Below are 21,094 nucleotides of genomic sequence, written 5' to 3' on the forward strand. Positions count from 1 at the left end.
GCAACACATCGAAATATCCATTTCCGACCCTATAAAGTATATATTATCCAAACTTTTGCTCAGCCGCACGGACAACATGTATCTGCCAAATGTATTTTATTTCTACAAAATTAGATTATCCAAGAGTATTATTTATTTGCCTTAAAAGCAAACTGATCTACAAGCTGCCTTTTTCCCACATGTTACAGTTGATATTTATATAAGCGATCGGCGGTAATCCATCATAGAGGCCTTCTTAATAAATTCCCTTAAATTGTTTATTTCCAAACATATCTCATTTATTCTGGCCAAGAATTAAACAAACTTTCTTTTGATGTGGTTCCAAACCTCACCGCCGTCAAAGCACCGGACAGACAAATAAAACCCATAAACTGGAGCTGCTGGGGGATGCAGCCGAATGATATGCAGCACCATACCACATAGTTAGTTATGGGAGAGGGGCATTAAAAACCCAATTATTCTTTTATATTTGTTTACAGAGTGTATTTTATTATTTCACAATATTTACACTAAACGAGGTGTACCACCAACGATCATTGCAACAAACAACCATCGCACCTATCATCAAAGCTACCGAAAGCCTAAAGAGCATCCACAGCAACACCAACAATAGCTGCAGCAGAAGCAGCAGCAGCAGCATAGAGCAAGAAACAGCAGGGACTACACAGTCGGAGAATAATTTTTATAGGGATTTTATCGATTTGACCGCATGCAATTGCAACAATGATTAATGTGGTAAAAAGAAATTAAGCAGAAAATAAAAACCACACACACACACACACACACATGCATATGGGCATGCCGAAACAAGATCACCCACCAGAGTTATCGTTAGTCAAGCAAGAACGAGCGAGGCAGAGAGATAAAGAGAAGAGGCACAGTGTGATGGCAAGGCTGCTTGAGAGCATAAGTGAAAGTTTTGATTGTAAACAACGATTCTAACAAAAATTTTACGACTTTTTTATGATCATTTTGCCAGAACCCTTTTTATGATAATTCTTATTGCCGCCGCTCTGTTGTTGGCATTGTTGCTGTTTTTTTAGGTGCTTGAAACAAAAGCCAAGAAGGGATCGAGTATACAAACGACCAGGATTGCTATTTGTGAATGATTCGATGGGCACACACTCACGCACTCGTGCCTGTCGCTAAGTGTTTTTGTTATTTCTCTGTTTTCTCTGTTAATTCATTCCAATCGAAAAGAGCATATGAACGCTCCACATTGTTGTTGTTCTTGTTGTTGTTGTGAAGGGTAACATCGTTCTCAACATTTTCAATTTCCCAAAGTCAACGAAAACAAAAACAAAATATTTTTACGACTTTTTAGTATTCTCCTGTCACTTAAGGAGAGCGCGAGAACAATTGCCGGTCCCCCGACTGAGTTCGATCGATCATTCATCCATGCATGTGTGGGGAGGAAATGTAGAGCATGCACAAAATAAGATCATCCCACTACAACAACAAGAACCACATATGAACGTGTGATTTTTTGTTTACATATGAGAGCAAACCGAGATGGGGTGGTATTGCTCGAGAGATAATCTGCTTCGTCGGAGCACCACAAGAACTATCACCATTCATACACACACACGCACACACACACACACGAAAACGAAATTCATCAACACATACACTTGCACTCTGTAAATTATCTTCTGAACGAAAGAAAAATTTGACTATCTGAAACAAATTCGATATTTTGAATGTTTTTCATTTGGTTCGTGGGCGAGTAAACACACGGAAACGGAAAAGTCATTTTAAAGAATTACTTCGTTACTTTTTTTTATAAAAAAAAAGTGTGACATGTTGTGACATTTTACAACAACAAAAAATATTAAAAAAAAACCTAATGAAATTGAAAACAAAAAAGGATCATTACAAATTATAATAACAAAAAAAAAATAAAATTTGAATAAAAAGTGCCTTGAGTTCTCTTAGAAAGTGTTGTTGGCCCAGAAACATGCTACCCTCACCTTACTACCTTAATCTGCCACCGCTAGCCTCAAGTTCGGCTTCACTATTACCACGAACCGATTACCTGGATTCATCATTGGGTTCTGCATTACCAGCCCTATTAGCGGATAGCAATTCGTCACCGTCGGCATCACCTAGTCCCTACTTCTATTCAAATATGCATCCTCTCATGGCCATGCAAAGTAATATGTGGTCATATCCCTGGTCATTTTTACAAAATAGTCACCGGCCGGAGAAACCGCCATTTTCTTACATTGCTCTAATCGCCATGGCCATAAGCAGTGCACCCAATCAACGGCTTACTCTAAGTGGAATATACAAATTTATCATGGATAAGTGAGTAATTTTTTGAATATTGGCTGCTGGGAAAACAAAATTTCTCAATTACAGGTCGCAATTTTCATCCGATCGTATTCAAATCTGGTACAGGCATGTTTTTCGGCTTAGAGACGAAGCCTATTGAAATTGGAAAAAATCGGTTCAGATTTAGATATAGCTCCCATATGTATGTTCGTCCGATATGCAGTAATAATGAAAGAAAATGGTCATTTGTTAACCGATTCTCTCGACGGGAAAATTTTTCTTATGACTTTCGACATTACTGGTAAATTTTATAGAAATCGGTTCAGATTTTGGGTGGAATATTTTTCTTATGACTTTCGACATTGCTGGTGAATTTAATAGAAATCGGTTCAGATTTAGGTATAGCTCCAATATATATATCGCCCGATACTCATTTCTAGAGCCACTGCATTTCGGGCAATAAATGCGCCTTTTATGGGCCTAAAGCCTTAAACCGAGAGATCGGTCTATATGGCAGCTACATCTAAATCTGGACCGATCTGGGCCAAATTGAAGAAGGATGTCGAAGGCAACTCACTGTCCCGAATTTTGGAAAATTCGGATAATAAATGTGCTTTTTATGGGCGCAAGACCGGGGCTTTATCAAGATATAGTCGGATATAGCTCATCTTTGAACTTCACCTATTTATGGACAAAAAAAGAATCTGTGCAAAGTTTCAAGTCAATATCTCTATTTTTATACCCTCCACCATAGGATGGGGGTATACTAATTTCGTCATTCTGTTTGTAACTACTCGAAATATTCGTCTGAGACCCCTTAAAGTATATATATTCTTGATCGTCTTGACATTTTATTTCGATCTAGCCATGTCCGTCGGTCTGTCGAAAGCATGCTAACTTTCGAGGGAGTAAAGCTAGTAGCACGGAATTCCTAACTTAAAAATTTTCTTTTTAGAGCTTACTTTATAGTTTTTAAAGCGCACAACAAGCCGATTACTGGCTTAGGTGTATGTCCATGGTGGCATGAGGCGGATTCAGATATTAATTTGAATCCGCCACCCTCTTTTTAACCTAACCTAACCTAAAGCTAGCCGCTTGACATTTTGCACAAATACTTTTTATTAGTGTAGGTCGGTTGGGATTGTGAATGTGCCATATCGGTCCATGTTTTGAATGTATGAAATTTTGCACGACATATTTTGTTATTATATCCAACAACTGTGCCAAGTATGGTTCAAATCGATCCATAACCTGAGCTAGCTGCCATATAAACCGATCTTGGGTCTTAACTTCTTGAGCCTCTAGAGGGCACAATTCTAATCCGATTGGAATGAAATTTTGCATGACGTGTTTCGCTATGACTTCCAACAACGGTGCTTAATTAGGTTTAAATCGGCCAATAACCTGATATAGCTGCCATATAAACCGATTTTGAATCTTGACTTCTTAAGCCACTAGAGGGCGCAACTCTTATGCGATTTAAATTTTTGCACAAAGTATTTTGTTATGATTTCCAACAGCATGACTTTCAACAACTGTGCCAAATAAGGTACAAATCGGTTCAAAACCTGTTTACGTGTTTATTATGGTCTGAATCGGTCTATAGCCTGATACAGCTTCCATATAAATCGATCTCTCTATTTTACTTCTTGAGCCCCCAAAGGGCGCAATTCTTATTCGAATTGGCTGACATTTTACACAGGTCTCCAACATATAATTTGATTGTGGTCCGAACCGGACCATATCTTGATATCACTCTAATAACAGCAGAGCAAATCTTTTCTTTTATCCCTTTTTACCTAAGAAGACATACCGGGAATGAACTCGAAAAATGAGATCGATGATGTAGGGTATATAAGATTCGACCCGGCCGAACTTAGCATGCTTTTATATGTTAAAGAATTCAACAGACAGACTGACGGACATGGCTAGATCGTCTTAGATTTTTACGCTAATCAAGAATATATATACTTTATAGGGTCGGAAATGGATATTTCGATGTGTTGCAAACGGAATGACAAAATGAATATACCCCCATCCTTCAATGGTGGGTATAAAAACCGATTTAATCCATTGTAGGTGGATGCTAGACATTCGAAGGCAATCTAGACATGTCTGTTCGTCTGGGAAAATCACGATACCAGTCGGATGCGTGTAGCTAACCGCTTTATATTTTGTACAGACACTTCTTATTGATGTATTGGGTTGCCTAAAAAGTAATTGCGGGTTTTTGAAAAGAAAGTTAATACATTTTTAATAAAACTTAGAATAAACTTTAATCAAATATTCTTTTTTTACACTTTTTTTCTAAAGCAAGCTAAAATTAACAGCTGATAACTCACAGAAGAAAGAATGCAATTACAGAGTCACAAGCTTTGAAAAAATTTGTCAACGCCGACTATATGAAAAATCAGCAATTACTTTTTGGGCAACCAATAGATCGTTGGCAATTGCAAATGGGCTATACCGGTTCAGATTTGGATATAGCTCCCATATGAAGTGGTCCTTTGACTTGATTTCTTGAGCCCCTAAAATTGTTATCCTATTGGTCTGAAGTTCTGCAAGTATTGTCCTGTTATGACTTCTATACATCGTTTGGTCCAAATAGGTCTATAACCTCCTATATAAACCGATCTCTTGATTTGACATTTTTGTCCACGCAAACCGAAATTGTCATTCGATTTGGGTGAAATTTTGCAACATACTTGGTTAGTATTGTCCAAATCGGCTTATGGGATGATATAGCTCCCATATAAACAGATCTCCTAATAAGCCTTCTACGGTCCTTAGAAATAAATTGATTTGTGTACATTTTTAGCGGAATAGAGTGTGGTGTGTTCGAACGATTCGTCCCAGCCGAATTTAAATCATTTTTCAAAAATCTCACTCCCAAGAGTTTTTGCGAAAATTTTATGTTTGATTTTTTGAACTATTGGGTTGCCCAAAAAGTAATTGCGTATTTTTCATATAGTCGGCGTTGACAAAATTTTTCACAGCTTGTTACTCTGTAATTGCATTCTTTCTCCTGTCAGTTATCAGCTGTTACTGTTACAGCTGTTAGCTTGCTTTAGAAAAAAAGTGTAAAAAAATTTATATTTGATTAAAGTTCATCCTAAGTTTTATTAAAAATGCATTTACTTTCTTTTAAAAAATCCGCAATTACTTTTTGGGCAACCTAATATATAAAATTGCTAACTTTCATCTCTCTAATTTTTACGCAAAAAAATTACCAAATATGTGGGAATTTTATTTAAGTAGTTTCATTTATCCCCTTTATGTCAATCAAACCGCATAGAAATACCTCTTTCTTAGCTCGAGTAAAATTTTTTCTAAGTCACCTCTATTTTGGGTGTTTTTCTACCCATTCGTCGTTAATGGGTTAATTACTTTCCAAGCGAAAATGCTTTTGCTCCGCTACTTCTTATGTAGTCTAAAGTAGCTGCCATTTCAAATTAATATTCTCCTCTGTTGTATCGAGATACAAAGTCGCTTACTTTTTATACCCACCACCGAAGGATGGGGGTATATTCATTTTGTCATTCCGTTTGGAACACATCGAAATATTCATTTCCGACCCTACAAAGTATATATATTCTTGATCAGCGTAAAAATCTAAGACCATCTAGACATGTCCGTCCGTCTGTCCATCTGTCTGTAGAAATCACGCTACAGTCTTTAAAAATAAAGATATTGAGGTGAAACTTTGCACAGATTCTTTTTTGTCCATAAGCAGGTTATGTTCGAAGATGGGCTATATCGGACTATATCTTAATATAGCCCCCATATAGACCGATCCGCCGATTTAGGGTCTAAGGCCCATGAAAGCCACATTTATCATCCGACTTTGCTGAAATTTCGGACAATGAGTTATTCGTCGATTTAAGGGTTTGGGCCATAAAAGGCGCATTTATTGCTCGATTTCGCCGAAATTTGGGACAGCGAGTTAATTTAAGCCCCTCAACATACTTCTGCAATATGGCACAGATCGGTTCAGATTTGGATATAGCTGCCATACAGACGGATCTCGCGATTTGAGGTCTTGTGGCCATAAAAGGCGCATTTATGGCCCGATTTTGTCAAAATTTGGGACAGTGAGTTGTGTTAGACTCTTCAATATTTTTCTTCAATTTGGCTCAGATTGGTCCAGATTTGAATATAGCTGCCATATAGACCGATCTCTCGATTTATGGCTTTGGGACCATAAAAGGCCCATATATTGTCCGATGTCGTCGAAATTTGGGACCGTGATTTGTGTAAGGCCCTTCGATATTCTTCTTTAATTTGGCTCAGATCGGCCCAAATTTGGATATAGGTGCCATATAGATCGATCTCTCGATTTAAGATATTAGGGACATAAAAGGCGCATTTATTGTTCAATGTCACCGAAATTTGGGACAGTGAGTTAAGTTAAGCCCCTTAACATACTTCTTTAATATGGCACAGATCGGCCCAGATTTGGATATAGCTGCCATGTAGACCGATCTCTCGATTTAAGGTTTTGTGGCAATAAAAGGCGCATTTACTGTCCATTGTCGCCGAAATTTGGGACAGTGAGTTGTGTTAGATTCTTCAACATCTTTCTTCAATTTGGCTCAGATTGGTCCAGATTTGAATATAGCTGCCATATAGACCGATGTCTCGATTTAAGGTTTTGGGACCATAAAAGGCGCATTTATTGTCAGATTTCGCCGAAATTTTGAAAAATGAGTTCTTTTAGGCTCTTCAACATCTTTCTGCAATTTGGCCCAGTTTGGTCTATTTGATTTGAATATAGCTGCCATATAGACCGATCTCTCGATTTAAAGTCTTGGCCCCATAAAAGACGCATTTGTAATCCGATTTCACTGAAATTTGACACAGTGACTTATGTTAGGCTTTTCGACATCTGCGTTGTATATGGTTCAGATCGGTTTATTTTTAGATATAACTACTAAAAAGACCAATACTTTGTTATACAGAATTGAACAATGACTTGTACTTATTAGTATTACATATCGGAACATATTTCGATATAAAGGGTGATTTTTTTGAGGTTAGGATTTTCATGCATTAGTATTTGACAGATCACGTGGGATTTCAGACATGGTGTCAAAGAGAAAGATGCTCAGTATGCTTTGACATTTCATCATGAATAGACTTACTAACGAGCAACGCTTGCAAATCATTGAATTTTATTACCAAAATCAGTGTTCGGTTCGAAATGTGTTCATTCACCGTAACGTTGCGTCCAACAGCATCTTTGAAAAAATACGGTCCAATGATTCCACCAGCGTACAAACCACACCAAACAGTGCATTTTTCGGGATGCATGGGCAGTTCTTGAACGGCTTCTGGTTGCTCTTCACTCCAAATGCGGCAATTTTGCTTATTTACGTAGCCATTCAACCAGAAATGAGCCTCATCGCTGAACGGTGAATGAACACATTTCGAACCGAACACTGATTTTGGTAATAAAATTCAATGATTTGCAAGCGTTGCTCGTTAGTAAGTCTATTCATGATGAAATGTCAAAGCATACTGAGCATCTTTCTCTTTGACACCATGTCTGAAATCCCACGTGATCTGTTAAATACTAATGCATGAAAATCCTAACCTCAAAAAAATCACCCTTTATATGGTTCAAATCGGTTTATTTTTAGATATAACGACTAAAAAGCCCAATACTTTGTTATACAGAATTGAACAATGACTTGTACTTATTAGTATTACATATCGGAACATATTTCGATATATCTGCTATGGGGCATAAGGTATGCATTTTTCACCAGATTTTTAAGAAAGGTGGTTTACATATATACCCGAGGTGGTGGGTATCCAAAGTTCGGCCCGGCCAAACTTAAAGTCTTTTTACTTGTTTTTACCTCACTGGTGTATACAAAACGTTTGGTGCACTACATTCGCCCTCTTCGCGTTATCTCAAATTTTAAGAAAATATTTCTTATTTTTCACTTTTTTTTTATAGATTTCCTTATTATCGAGAAAATAAACAAGGCTGGCAAAATTCTATTAGACACAACCTATCTCTGAATGATTGCTTTGTGAAAGTGCCTCGTGACAAAAATACCATCGAAGACAATGACAGTGCCGGCAAAGGCAGCTATTGGATGCTGGATGCTTCGGCCAATGATATGTTCGAGCAGGGAAACTACAGACGTCGGAGAACCAGGCGACAAAGACAATGCCTTAAAACAGGGACACTGCTGGGGGAAAGTTTTAAGGTAAGTAGAAATAGCAAAAAATTTTAACAAAAAGTAATTGCGGATTTTTTAAAAGAAAGTAAATGCATTTTTAATAAAGCTTAGAATGAACTTTAATCAAATATACTTTTTTGACACTTTTTCTAAAGCAAGCTAAAAGTAACAGCTGTTAACTGGCAGAAGAAAGAATGCAATTACAGAGTCACAAGCTGTGAAAAAATTTGTCAACGCCAACTATATGAAAAATCCGCAATTACTTTTTGGGCAACCTAATACTTATATAGCGCCTTTAAAAACAAACTTATTTCAATCTTTTAGGCCTCTGAACAACAAGGAAGTTTTGGGGACCAATCCATGACAGAATCCGGCGCCAATATGGATTCCATGTTCAACATAAATTCCACAAATTTATGTCTGAACTACAGTGACCGCATAACAGAAATGCATAGGCAATATTTGGCTTCAATAGCTCCATTTAACATTCTATTTGGCAATCCAGCCATGGCATCCAATTCCAACAACTCGCCATCGCAACAAATGACCGATGATTTCACAAATCCCAACTACGCATCCAGCTCACGAACTTCATCCGCACCTGCAGCCCCCTCATTGAATGGTTCGACCAACTCATTTGCCGACGTTGAGTCCTTGGACTTTTCCGGCGACACCCTCTCGAACAGCAGTTGTTCCAGTGATCGCATGTTGACACAATCACCCAGCGCGTTCACCCCCACAGGTCCTTCGGCCAAGGTGTTGTTGAAAAAGGAAAAATGTCCGACGCCCGACACAGGTAGTTCCATCCCAAATAAAAGCCCAATGGCATTTAGCATTGAAAATATAATCAAAAAAGACTGAAAGACTGAAGACTCTTTCGGAAATTGCTGTATTTCAACTGTGTGATATTAAGACAATATTTAAGAGTATTTCGTTATGTAAAAAAAAAAAAAACAATGTTTAATAATAGTATGAAAATAAAACGACAGAGAAGGTAGTCTTTTACTAATCATGGGTTTACTTTACGAAAGGAAACAAAGAAAAACCAGTAAGGAAAGGCAAAAGTCGGGCGGTGCCTACCTAGTGGAGCTATACCTAATTCTGAACCAGTTTTGATGGACCTCGGCGGATGTTTTCAGATCAATTATTAAGCAATCCGTATCAAATTTCGAGCAAATATGGCTGACAAATGACAAATGAAAGCCCATGACAGCCGGTTGTACGCATCGGCAAGGGCTGCCGCTCAGAGTACGTGTTCGTCTTTTTTCGTCGTGGGAGAGGCACATCCCGGAGTGCCTTCTCCGCACGCTTCTCGTCCGTGCCGGGATTGAAAAGAACCCCGGACTCTGGTCTGTTCGGTTTGCCAGAACCGTCTCCATCATCGGTCGGTGTCGGTGAGGTGTAACCGGAGCATGCGGTGGGTACATTTCCGATCTTGCTCTGGCCTCACTTCATACTGGTTATGTCGCAAGGTGCTGTGCGGACATAGCCAGCAGTGAGTGACAAGCGTCGTCGTCGTCGGACTATGTGACCCGTCCGACCTCTCCTCCTCCTCCCAGCCCAAATATTTCCAGGCTTGTATCGGGAAGTGTAACGTTTTTGCAGCTAAACTGCAACGGACTGTGTGGTGAGATTGATGAGATTGTGGATTTCATGAGCGATCCAGGAGACAAAGCTGACCAACACCTGCAGCTTGCACAGTTGTCACGTAGACAATGTGCTACGAAAGAATTGCTCAAGAAATGGAGGTGTGGACTGGCCTTCGTGATACACCATTCCGTGCAATATAGACCCACTGCGCCTGGCGCTAGTAACCCCTACATGAAGTGCATGGGGATAGCAGTCAGATGCGGTACTGCCGAGATAGAACTATACAACGTGTACATACCGCCGGTTGGTAGCTGTGTTGGCTTACAACCCCGACTTAAGTGGGTTTCTATCTCCCCATAATCGTCTGGTTCTAGGGGACTTTAATGCGCATCACACTTCATGGCATTCTCCCCTAGGTAACGACCAGCTTGGTATAACTTTGGCAGAACAGATTGAAAGCTCCACGTTTTGCAAGGTGAATGAATATGGCCCCCACTAGGATTACGAAGAGGTGTAGCAGCTCGCCAGACATCTCCATTGCATCCCCTGATCTCCTGAGTGACGTATCCTGGCAAGCCGTCGCCTCTTTGGGGTCAGACCACCTCCCCATAATTCTCACCATCGACCGACCACCCGACTTCATGAACTCTGAGCGCCGGACGTTCATCAAGCTGGCTTCAGAGAGTATAGCAATCACCGCTTCAGTGAACTGCCACCCCCCTCGGATGTGCTAGTGGGCGAGAGGAAATTCCGAGATATCATTAACGCAGCAGCCGCTTGCTTTATACCAGCCGCTCGAATACCCCAAGTGCGGCCCAATTTCCCGGCGCAAGCAGTGGTACTCGCAAACGAGCGTGATGAGATTCGTGGTATGAACCCCACTAACCCCAGAATCAGCGAGCTGAATCTCCAAATAAACAGGGTAGTCAACGAACATAAGCGGAATTTGTGGTTGCAACACTTGGAGCAATGTAACTTAGGCACCGGTGTGGACAAACTGTGGTCTACTGTTAAGTCACTCTCGAACCCCGGTAGACGGGATGACAGGACCTCAGTCACTTTTGGTGAAATAACCGTGACTGGTCCGAAGAGATGCGACAGGTTGTTCAACCGTCAATTTATTGTGCAGAGGGACAGGGCAAGGAGGAGAGCCATTCGCCGTACTCGTGGTCTCCGAGCCGATGAACAGCCATCACAATTTACCGTGGGCGAAGTTACGAGTGAGATCCGTGGCGCCAATTCATCTAAGGCTGAATTTCTACATTGATGTTGGAGAATCTGAATTCACCTGGAGTTGAGTACCTTACCACTGTCCTCAACCTGTCTTTGAATACTCTTATAGTTCCCGATGTCTGGAAAATGGGCAGAGTGATCCCGCTACTGAATCCTGGAAAGGACCCGAGTTTTGGGGAGTCATACAGACCGATCTCCCTTCTCTCACCAGTGGCGCTTGAGGCATTACTCCTCCCGAGCCTCGTAGGAGAATTTCCATTCGCCGAGCATCAACATGGATTTCGAAGACTGCATATCACAACAACAGCTGTGCATGCCATCACCGCACACATTTGCTGTGGCTTCAATCAGCCCAGGCCATGCGATAGGACGGTCCTCGTGGCACTGGACCTATCGAAGGCATTCGACAAGGTCAGCCATGTCAAATTATTTGAGGATATTGCCAACACTCCCTCCAGTCCCTCCAGCCAGGCTTGAAATGCTGGGTCGCGAATTATCTGTGTGATCGCCAGTCATTTGTGGAATTTAGGGAAAAGAAGTCGAAGCACCGTAGAGAGAAACAGGAAGTTCCCTAAGGTGGGGTGATATCTCCGGCACTGTTCAACCTCTACCTATCCTCCATTCCACCCCCTCCAGATGGCATAAAAAACGTATCATATGCGAACGATTGTACGATCATGGCATCAGGCCCCTCACCCATTGTTGACATCTGCGTTAAGCTGAACGTCTACCTCAACGAACTTGCCTCATATTTCGCTGCAAGAAATCTGAAGATATCTGCCACCAAATCTTCAGTCACATTGTTCATTACAAATACGCGTGAGGTGAATACTGATCTGACTGCTATGGTCGATGGAGCAATAATTCCGACCATCAAGTGTCCCAAAATATTTTTTCTACATGCCACAGCAATTTGCTATAAAGTAAAAAAGAAGAAACAATGTCCTCAAGTCACTTGCTGGCAGCACTTGGGGTGCAGACAAAGAAACCTTGTTGAGCACTTACAAAGTAGTTGGCCGGTCTCGTCAACTCTCGTCAACTTTGTGACACGCAGTGGAATAATATCCAGATCTGTCAGAATGCCGCCCTCCGAACTGAGACTGAAGTTCTCATGTGGACCACCTCCATCAGGAGACAAAGATCCTACCAGTGCGAAGACATAACTACATGCTGTCGAAGCAATACCTTTTGGGCTGTTATCGCAGAGACCATCCAAATCATCATCTTGTGGATAGATATCCACCGCCCAGAAGCCTTAAGGTAGATCTACATGAGCTAGAGCGTGAGGTTCAGCGCTATAAGAGATAAACTCTAGATCAAGCGGCATATCAAACAGGTCTAGACAACAATCATGCAGACACGGTAGCAGATGCGATAAATGGCTACCAGGTGAATGTAGTCCTTGAAGAACGACCGCCTCCCATTGCACCTGAAGAAATTGACCTCGCCCGGCAAACCAGAGTAGTTCAGGCTCAATTACGTTCCGGCAAATGCAGCCGCCTCAACTCCTACAGAGCAAGGATTGATGCCGACGGGCAGGATGTATGTCCCGATTGTAACCAGGGACCGCACGATACACGTCACCCGTTTAATTGCCCGGCCAGACACTCTCCGCACGATACACGTCACCTGTTTAACTGCCCGGCCAGACCCACTCGACTGAGACCCATATCCCTGTGGACTCACCCCATCTTAGTCGCAGAGTTCCTGGGTCTTGACACTCAACCGAATCAAGCAGACGAAAAATAGAACACAATATGATACAACAGTTAAGAGAGCGTGCCGTTTTACAGATGATTCAACAAAAGAAACAGCAAAATAAAATCGCTCCTCCTCCTCCTTTTTATAGCCGAGTCCGAGTGAAGTGCCGCAGTGCGGCACCTCTTTGTGCAGAAATTTTTACATGGCTGCCATACCAGATGGTACAGTACCTCACAAATGTCGCCAACATTAGGAGAGGATAAACAAAGCAAATGTAGTAAAGTTTGTAATAATGTAATAATAAATTTAACGTAAGAACCTTTTTCTATGGAAAATGCGTTTTTTTAGAGGAAATAAGGTTCGATTTGTAAATGCGAGCAATCTTGCAACAATGAGCTGGCTTGGTTTTAATTAAACTACTTCATATTATCGCGAGTACACTGTATTTTCATTTTGAAGAAAGATTCGTAAATGGTTGCGTATACGTTATATTTTACATCGATGTACATAATTATAATAGACACCCATTGTTTTTGGGTTTGTGAATAAACTATGCTGGCACTTAATTTTTGACACACCCGTTTCTGGTGGTTCGTGTATCGACTACACATTTTTTTTCGGAAATATGTCTTAGCTATATGATAATTGTGATTTTTTTTCTTCGTATATTGTGAATTATTGCTATTCATTTTTAATAATTCAAGTAGTCATCATTAAAGTAGTTTCTTTTTTATAAATATATCAACAAATAATAACAGCTGAGATCGCAGCTTTTATTATTTTTCTTCTTTTTCAAGAAAACGGGTATAACTTTACAGAGATAAAAAATGTATAGTATTTATAATAGCCAGGGACCGTGTACTACCGCGTACGAGAACGAGTAAAATCGTTCGAAATTTCTCTATTGTGAATGGTGTATGTCTTTATTGAACGAGCATTTAGCGTTAAAATCTGTATAAAAATGGTATAACATGCAATAAATACGAAATGAAATCCATGGCACGAGATAACTTTGAGCATCACACAGGCTGGAATTATGAGCTCCGGTCTTTATGGTATTAATCGTTATCATGAGAAGCTCAGCTGAGAGCTACTGGGGTTGCTCTCCATAACCTGTTCCACATCCGCCAGGTTGTGGATAGTGGTATGCTGCATACGGAGTAGCTGCAATTTCGGCAGCGGACAATCAGCGGTATGGGGTGGAAGATCTCAGTGAGTGACTGGGCGGCATCGGCTCTTGCTTAAATACTGACGGCGGTATTCACAAAACTTAATGCAGCTTTAATGTTGGTGTATTTGACAGTTGTACTAAGGAAATCTAGTTGTTGTTGCAGCAGTGTGTAGTACACTAAGGGGGCAGCCCTTGCCAATGAAGGACTTCAACGGGTCAATCCGGTACGTGCAACCGGCTGCCATAGGATTGAGAAAATTTGGTAAAACAAAAACACTTTATTTGAAGCTGTATTACGTTTTGTAAATATTGGCATGAGGGCCAATGATGCTCGATGTGACAAGTCAATGTATTTAATACATGATTTAGTATCTATTCAATTGGCACGATCACTACAATGAAACCCCTCTCCTTGTTCGAGTAAGGAATATGGACGCTGTCTATATTGCAAATGTGGTTTATTTACTATGATGTATGTATGTGCGCCTGCGACGCCTGGGTTCAAATCCCGGCGTGAACATTAGAAAAATTTTAAGCAGTGGTTACCCCCATACTGTGAAAGAGTGGGCCTGGGGGTTTACATTGAGAACCCAGGGACTGAGATCTGTTATAGACTGCCTGACCATAATACGGTCCTGCCTTTCTTAACTGAGCACGCATTTTGATAATAAAAGATCAAGCGGCATATCAAGCAGTTCTAAACAACATTCATGCAGACACGGTAGCTGATGCGATAATTGGCTACCGGGTGAATGTAGTCCTTGGAGAACGAACGCCACCCATTGCACCTGAAGAAATCGACCTCCCCCGGCAAACCAGAGTAGTTCTGGCTAAGTTAGGTTCCAGTAGATGCAGCCGCCTCTACTCCTACAGAGCAAGAATTGATGCAGACGTGCGAGATGTATGTCCCGATTGTAACCAGGGACCGCACGATACACGTCACCTGTTTAACTGCCCAGCCAGACCCACTCGACTCAGACCCAGATCCCTGTGGGCGCACCCCATCTTAGTCGCAAAGTTTCTGGGTCTTGACACTCGACAGAATTAAGCAAACGAAAGATAGAACACAATAAACTAATTCAACAACCAGAAACGATGAACACCACACAGATCAGGAGCCGAATTACCCCATACGTGAAGAAGTAAAATTGTTCAATTTTTGTTTTGTATCACCGTAGTCGTTCTGAATACCGCATTCACATTCTAGATTATGGCATTTGTTCACGAGTGCATAATCGAGTATCAGCTGTTCCCGGCTCGGGATGACTGCGAACACGCACATTGAGCTCCAATTTGTGTGGTGTTCATTCCTGCCACGAGAAGCTAAGTTGCGAGCTACCGGGCACGTCTATGGGTTGCGGGTGGTGGAATGCTCCATACGAAGAAGCTGCAACGGCAGTCGCGGACAAACAGCGGTATCGAGTGGAGTATCTCAATAGGAGGCTGTTCCGGCCGGCACTGGCTCTTGCTTTAAAACTCAGTGCCTATGAGACTCGATACAAAGCGAGTTGTTGGCAAATTTATATAACCAATGGCAACAACGTTCCCGCAGAGAACAGTCCTATGGACCGGAGCGAGCTTACTCACATCTGGAGCTCAACGAGGATCGCCACCTCCATACACAAATGTGATTAAAACAACAACAGTAATCGAATAGAATTGTTCCCGGCACTGTAAGCACCACACAGGCTGGAACATTGAGCTCCAATTTATGTGGTGTTCATTGCTGCCACTAGAAGCTAAGCTGCGAGCTACCTTGGAAGTCCACAGGTTGTGTGTGGTGGAATGATCCATACGGAGTAGCTGCAACGGCTGTAGCGGACAATCAGCGGTATCGAGTGAAGTCTCAGTGGGAGGCGGTTACTTGATACTAACATTTAAAAAAAAAAAAACTATAGTTGATTTAACATCTTCCTTAATCTGAAAGATGCCCTTTTCCCATATAAGAGTGAAAGATTTTGAACCCTTTTACTTTTTCACGTAGATGGTAAATCGATCACCCTCTAATTACTCCCACCTTGTATAGGGATAGATACAATATCCGCAAGTTTAAAGAAAATATGATCAAATTTATTAGCTGTGCTCGTATCATCGGATATGCTAAATCGAATCTGATTAAGATTCGATTGGCTTACGTATAGGTACTTTCTAAAGAAAAAATCTCACTTGCAAATCAAAATCTGCCATCTACCATTTGGAGAATCTATCATCCTTCAACTATAATTGCCTCTCTCCTATCGCCGGGCGACAGACATACATTTGCTCTTGCATAACGATGATAAAAAACAAATAATTTTAGGCATGGATTGTTTCTAGGGGTGTATATTTAAAAACGTTCTCTTAAAAGCCTATATTTTTTGTTTATTCTGGTTTCTTGGCTTTTTTGACTTGAGGAGCCTTTTGGGAACGCATCACAGCGGAAGCACGACGCAAAGCAGCCTGTAAGTGAGAAAAGAAACAACAACTATTAGATCACTCAAACCAATAAATGGAGAATATGGAGATTTTTTAAGAGTACATCAGTAAATTGTATTCAACACTACCATTCAGCGATCTTGGTTGGTAAATAGAAAAAATCATCATGACTTAATTTAAAGAGAATTAAGTACTACACACTAATAGACTTACTTGAGTCAAATCCTTGCGGTATTTGTTATCGGTCAAGAGATTTCTCAACTTCTTCAAAGACCTTCTGGGACCAGCCTTCATGTTGACTTTGACGGTGCTTTTGGCGGGACGTTGCACATATTTGCCCTTCTTCATGACGACTGTGAAGCCCTTTTTATCGGCAGCTGGTACAACGCCGAGTGTCTTCTTGTGCACGATGCCACTGTAGCGGTATGAGCTGACATTGGTCAAGTTGTTGGCTTCCTAAAACATAAAATTTTCATAATTACATTGTCATATTTCCCATGCAAAAAAGGAAAAAACAATATTTGGAGGAACAGATTTGCTCAGGTTTGAGAAGGGTTTTATCACGTGGTAATCAACTATCATTGTGAATTCAAAATAACATCACCGACAAATATGCCTCCAAATAAATGTTCCTTAACACGCCTGGAACACAATACTTACAGTGCTGAATGGTTTCTTAATATCGCGTTTCTTTAACAAGAAAGCATTGTTGTTGCGGATGATTAACCAGTTGAGGTGCGACGAAGAGGCCATCTCAAGTCTGAAAACACAGGAAAACAAAAACCCATTAGTTCATGCTCTTGCAAAAGATCACAATTGTAAAAAACAGTTTTATTAAATTTCTTTTCAGTCTTGGGTGATGAATATAGTCTTCAAGAACTCTTCTGCCTTTCAATTCATCATGGAGAAATTTAATAATCTTGTTTGCAAATGATGAGAACAGCTATTTTTATTGCAGTTAGCACGTGTAGAATTTTTGAGAAATATTTACCATTGCATTTTTTGGTGAATTCCGGAGGCATGGCTTGGATTTTTGGACTTGTGAAAATACAAAGTGTATGTATTCTCAATATTGTCAGCTCTAAGCAAAATTTTACACGTGTTAACTCAACAAATTCACGGGAGTAAATAAAAATCTCACCTTTTGTCGGGGACTGCGATGACAGAAAAGAAAAAGGAAACATCATGGCGGAAGCAACAAAGCTATAGAATGAAGTTGGTTGCAGTTAAGGAAACTTCAAAAGCCCTTGCCAAGTGATCAGAGTTGCAAACTAAAGGGTTGTATTTATGATTGAAAACACATCAGTTATTTATAATGGGTCCTTAACAATTTAAGATATGGTAAAATAATATACAATATATGCAATTTAATTTGCTATTAAACCCCGTTTACACTGCTCTTTAAATCCGGATTTAATGGCTCGGTCATCTGTTTTCCCTTTATAAAATCAGCTGACGAGAGCCTTAAATCCGGATTTATATTGTATAATGATTGTAATCAAGGCGGATTTAAAAAGGCGTTCTCACGCGAACAACTGTTAACAGTCGGTGGGGTTTAACGACATTAAAATGTCAGATTTTCGTTTGCATTCTCTTTTTTAAACCCCGTTTATACTGCTCTTTAAATCCAGATTTAATGGCTCGATCATCTGTTTTCCCTTTATGAAATCAGCCGACGAAAGCCTTAAATCCGGATTTAATGAACAGTGTAAATAAGGTTTTACTGTATGTTGTATAATGTTCTCTGCCCATATAAGCGCACGTATACACGCACACACACAAATTTCTTTGTGTGTGGTGGCAAAACGTTGATCAGCATGAAGACAAGATGGCGGATTGTACCATACGATTTATGGTTGTTGTACATATGAGACCATCTTTCATTGTTCCGCCATGGTTTGAAGTATTTAATAATGGGCTTTTCCACTTATTTATTACATTACTAAAATGAAATATTTAAAGAACTTTTGTGTAATATTTTCTGTAAGGATTGGCATTCTATTCTGCTTTCGGCATAGTCGCTGAAATGTTTCTTTATTTCGCGAGCGAAATTTGACAGTAATCATTGGTTTTTATTTTTATACCAAAATACGTTTTTTATCTGCACTTATAGTTTTATATATTTTTCGTCAATAAATAAAAAAAAAAAAGAATAAAAGGTGGTCTTAAACTAACAGCTGTTAACACTTTGACGGTATTAAGATGACAGACTTTTGTTTGCATTCTCTTTTTTGTTATCTTCTTTCTCGCATATTCTTTGCTCATGAACGCACATGTATGCACACACGCACACAAATTTCTTTGTGTGTGTTAGCAAAATGTCCATCAGTTTGATGCCACCATGGCGGATTGCACCATATGATTTGTGGTTGTTGTACAAATGAGACCACCTTTAATTATTTCGCCACGACTTTAAACCAGGATTCACTAAAAGTAGGTAAGGTTACTTACAAAACATAAAGTGGATAGGCCCCATGAACATCACTAAGGTCGTCACATCTGCCGATTGAAAATGCCATCAAAAAGGAGTAATTGTAAACAAAAATGAATGTAAAAAGAGAACAAGTTGACATCCGCAATGCCAAGTACTGCCAAAAATTAAAAAAATTGTTTGTCGGCTAATCGCTTGGCTTAACCTTATTCAGTGAATCCCGACTATAAAGAGAGTACTATTTTTTCGCCTATTTATTTTATTTTATTTATTTATTTATTTATTTGGTTTCACATACAACAAGATTTAAAATCTTATAATTACAGTATGTGATTAGAATCGTTATTCTAACAAAAGGGATCATTAAGTTCGGCTTTAATTTTAATTACATTAGCAATAAAAATCAATAATCAATAATCAATAATCAATAATTCATTAACAATAATTAATTGAGAGGAAGAATAGGAAAAACAAATCACTTAATTTATAGGCTTTGAAAGTATTTTGTAAGATTTTGTTTGAACTTATTTGCGTCGCCATTAAGTTGTATTGATGATGGGAGGGAGTTATTTTCCTCCAGCGTTTCGCCGACGTTTTTCTATATTGTAATTGACAATGGTCCGCCTGAAAAGCTGAACAGAATACTAAGCTTATGACTTAAAACCAAAAGAGAATAAGGGATTTGATCTTTGTTTTTGAGCGTTGCGTTGAAAAATGCAATTCTGCAAACAAATCCTAATAAAGCAACACGCAAAAGTTAAAGAATTTTTATTGTTCAACTCTGACAAGAGAAATCGAGCGTCATTTTGTGTTGCCTTACGTTATGAAGTGTGTTTAGGCGTAAAAATTAACAATTGTTTAACTTTTGAGCGCTGCTTTTGTGGGCTTTGTTTGCAGAGTTGCATTGTTCAAGGCAAAGCTCAAAAATAAAGCTCAACGCGCTCAAGGCCAAAACAGAATGAGCACCCGGCACGGGATAGCTGTGAGCACGATACAGGCTAGAATATTGAAGTCCGATCTATGTGGTGTTCATTGCCATTACCATGTTTCCACTAGAGCCTAAATCCACTTGATTTGAAATAATCTCCAAAATCCGTTTCCCTACGATTTTGGGGTTTTTATTTGTCAACAGTGACGTCTTTGACATCGTTTTTATTGTGATTAGCATTTTTATTGTGTTCAGCATATACATTGCGGTCAGCAATTAAGTTTGTGAAACGATTTTATTAAACTACTACTAAATTTTATAATTTAAATAAGAAATTGTCAGATGTTAAGAAAAAATGCTGTGTTGCATTTGAATTTGGAAGGAGATTTGCTGCAAATCTCATTACATAAGTAGATTTGCTCACATTGAAAATATATGGGAAACCTCGTTGCAAAACACGAGATTTCCGAAATCTTGTCACAACTCTAGATTTGCTCCAAGTGGAGACATGGATAATGCCACTACCTCTTAATTGTACCATGTATACGAAGTAGCTGCAATCAAGATATATTCATTAAGAGGTAATGGCAGTTGCCCAAGAACAAAATATTTGGTGCACTATCTGTCAAAATCAGTGATTAGTGAACTCTGATAACATACACAAATGTTACTAGTTTCAGCTCTTGCACAAATACTGAGTGCCTATGATGCTTGATATGACAAGGTGAGTTATTGGAGTCTTAAAATAACCAATGACCACCTTGATCCCACGGCGAACAAGCTTGCTCACATACAGGTGCTTGACGAGGATCGTCGCATCCACATGAAAATGTGGCTACAACAACAACAGAATGAGAGCATTGTGCTTTGTTTTTGAATGTCGCGTTGGAAAATGAAACTCTGCAAACAAATAACAAATCATTATCACAACAAAAATCTACTCCCAACCAAACTACCTTGAGTGAATAATGCCGTGAATTGAAATATCAAAGATATGAACTTTATTTTACAACTTATCTTCTCCCAATGTGCTTTATATTCGTATTTTCATCATTATAACACTGTTTTGTTGCTTGTGTGTAGAATATCGGACCTTTTAAAGATTTTAGAAAAAATTACAGCTGTGTTATCAAGCCTTTGACATTTAAATTTACTGCAAA

The 21,094-nt window shown here is 39.7% G+C and overlaps 2 protein-coding genes and 1 non-coding gene across 4 annotated transcripts; 1 reads left to right on the forward strand and 2 right to left on the reverse strand.

Moving 5' to 3' along the window:
• Window positions 1–1,742: 1,742 nt before the first annotated feature.
• LOC106089915 (fork head domain-containing protein L1) lies at window positions 1,743–9,424 on the forward strand. Its single transcript, XM_013255904.2, has 3 exons — window positions 1,743–2,307; window positions 8,237–8,492; window positions 8,790–9,424. Exons 1-3 carry the CDS (start codon window positions 1,958–1,960, stop codon window positions 9,324–9,326), a joined length of 1,143 nt encoding a protein of 380 aa, XP_013111358.1. The 5' UTR covers window positions 1,743–1,957; the 3' UTR covers window positions 9,327–9,424.
• A 7,042-nt stretch (window positions 9,425–16,466) lies between these two features.
• LOC106089828 (large ribosomal subunit protein eL28) lies at window positions 16,467–17,795 on the reverse strand. 2 transcript variants are annotated; one of them, XM_013255824.2, is made up of 4 exons: window positions 17,717–17,795; window positions 17,236–17,335; window positions 16,789–17,031; window positions 16,467–16,599 (listed from the first exon to the last, which is right to left on the reverse strand). In XM_013255824.2, the coding sequence occupies exons 2-4, from the start codon at window positions 17,326–17,328 to the stop codon at window positions 16,522–16,524; spliced, it is 414 nt and encodes a 137-aa protein (XP_013111278.1). In that variant the 5' UTR covers window positions 17,329–17,335; window positions 17,717–17,795; the 3' UTR covers window positions 16,467–16,521. The 2 variants fall into 2 exon arrangements, with proteins under 2 accessions (XP_013111278.1, XP_013111285.1); XM_013255831.2 differs by lacking the exon at window positions 17,717–17,795 and adding an exon at window positions 17,567–17,663.
• LOC131994529 (small nucleolar RNA CD11) lies at window positions 17,414–17,486 on the reverse strand. Its single transcript, XR_009396819.1, has one exon. It is a non-coding gene; the product is annotated as a small nucleolar RNA CD11 (small nucleolar RNA).
• Window positions 17,796–21,094: the final 3,299 nt, after the last annotated feature.

This window comes from Stomoxys calcitrans, chromosome 1 (genome assembly GCF_963082655.1).
Source record: "Stomoxys calcitrans chromosome 1, idStoCalc2.1, whole genome shotgun sequence".
Taxonomy (NCBI): domain Eukaryota; kingdom Metazoa; phylum Arthropoda; class Insecta; order Diptera; family Muscidae; genus Stomoxys; species Stomoxys calcitrans.

Coding starts and splice junctions, on each gene's coding strand:
- LOC106089828 (XM_013255824.2), bottom strand. CDS start 17,328: ATGGCCTCTTCGTCGCACCTCAACTGGTTAATCATCCGCAACAACAAT. Junction 17,032..17,235: donor TTAAGAAACCATTCAGCACT/GTAAGTATTGTG, acceptor TTTATGTTTTAG/GAAGCCAACAACTTGACCAA. Junction 16,600..16,788: donor ACCGCAAGGATTTGACTCAA/GTAAGTCTATTA, acceptor TCTCACTTACAG/GCTGCTTTGCGTCGTGCTTC.
- LOC106089915 (XM_013255904.2), top strand. CDS start 1,958: ATGCTACCCTCACCTTACTACCTTAATCTGCCACCGCTAGCCTCAAGT. Junction 2,308..8,236: donor TACAAATTTATCATGGATAA/GTGAGTAATTTT, acceptor TTTTTTTTATAG/ATTTCCTTATTATCGAGAAA. Junction 8,493..8,789: donor TGCTGGGGGAAAGTTTTAAG/GTAAGTAGAAAT, acceptor TCAATCTTTTAG/GCCTCTGAACAACAAGGAAG.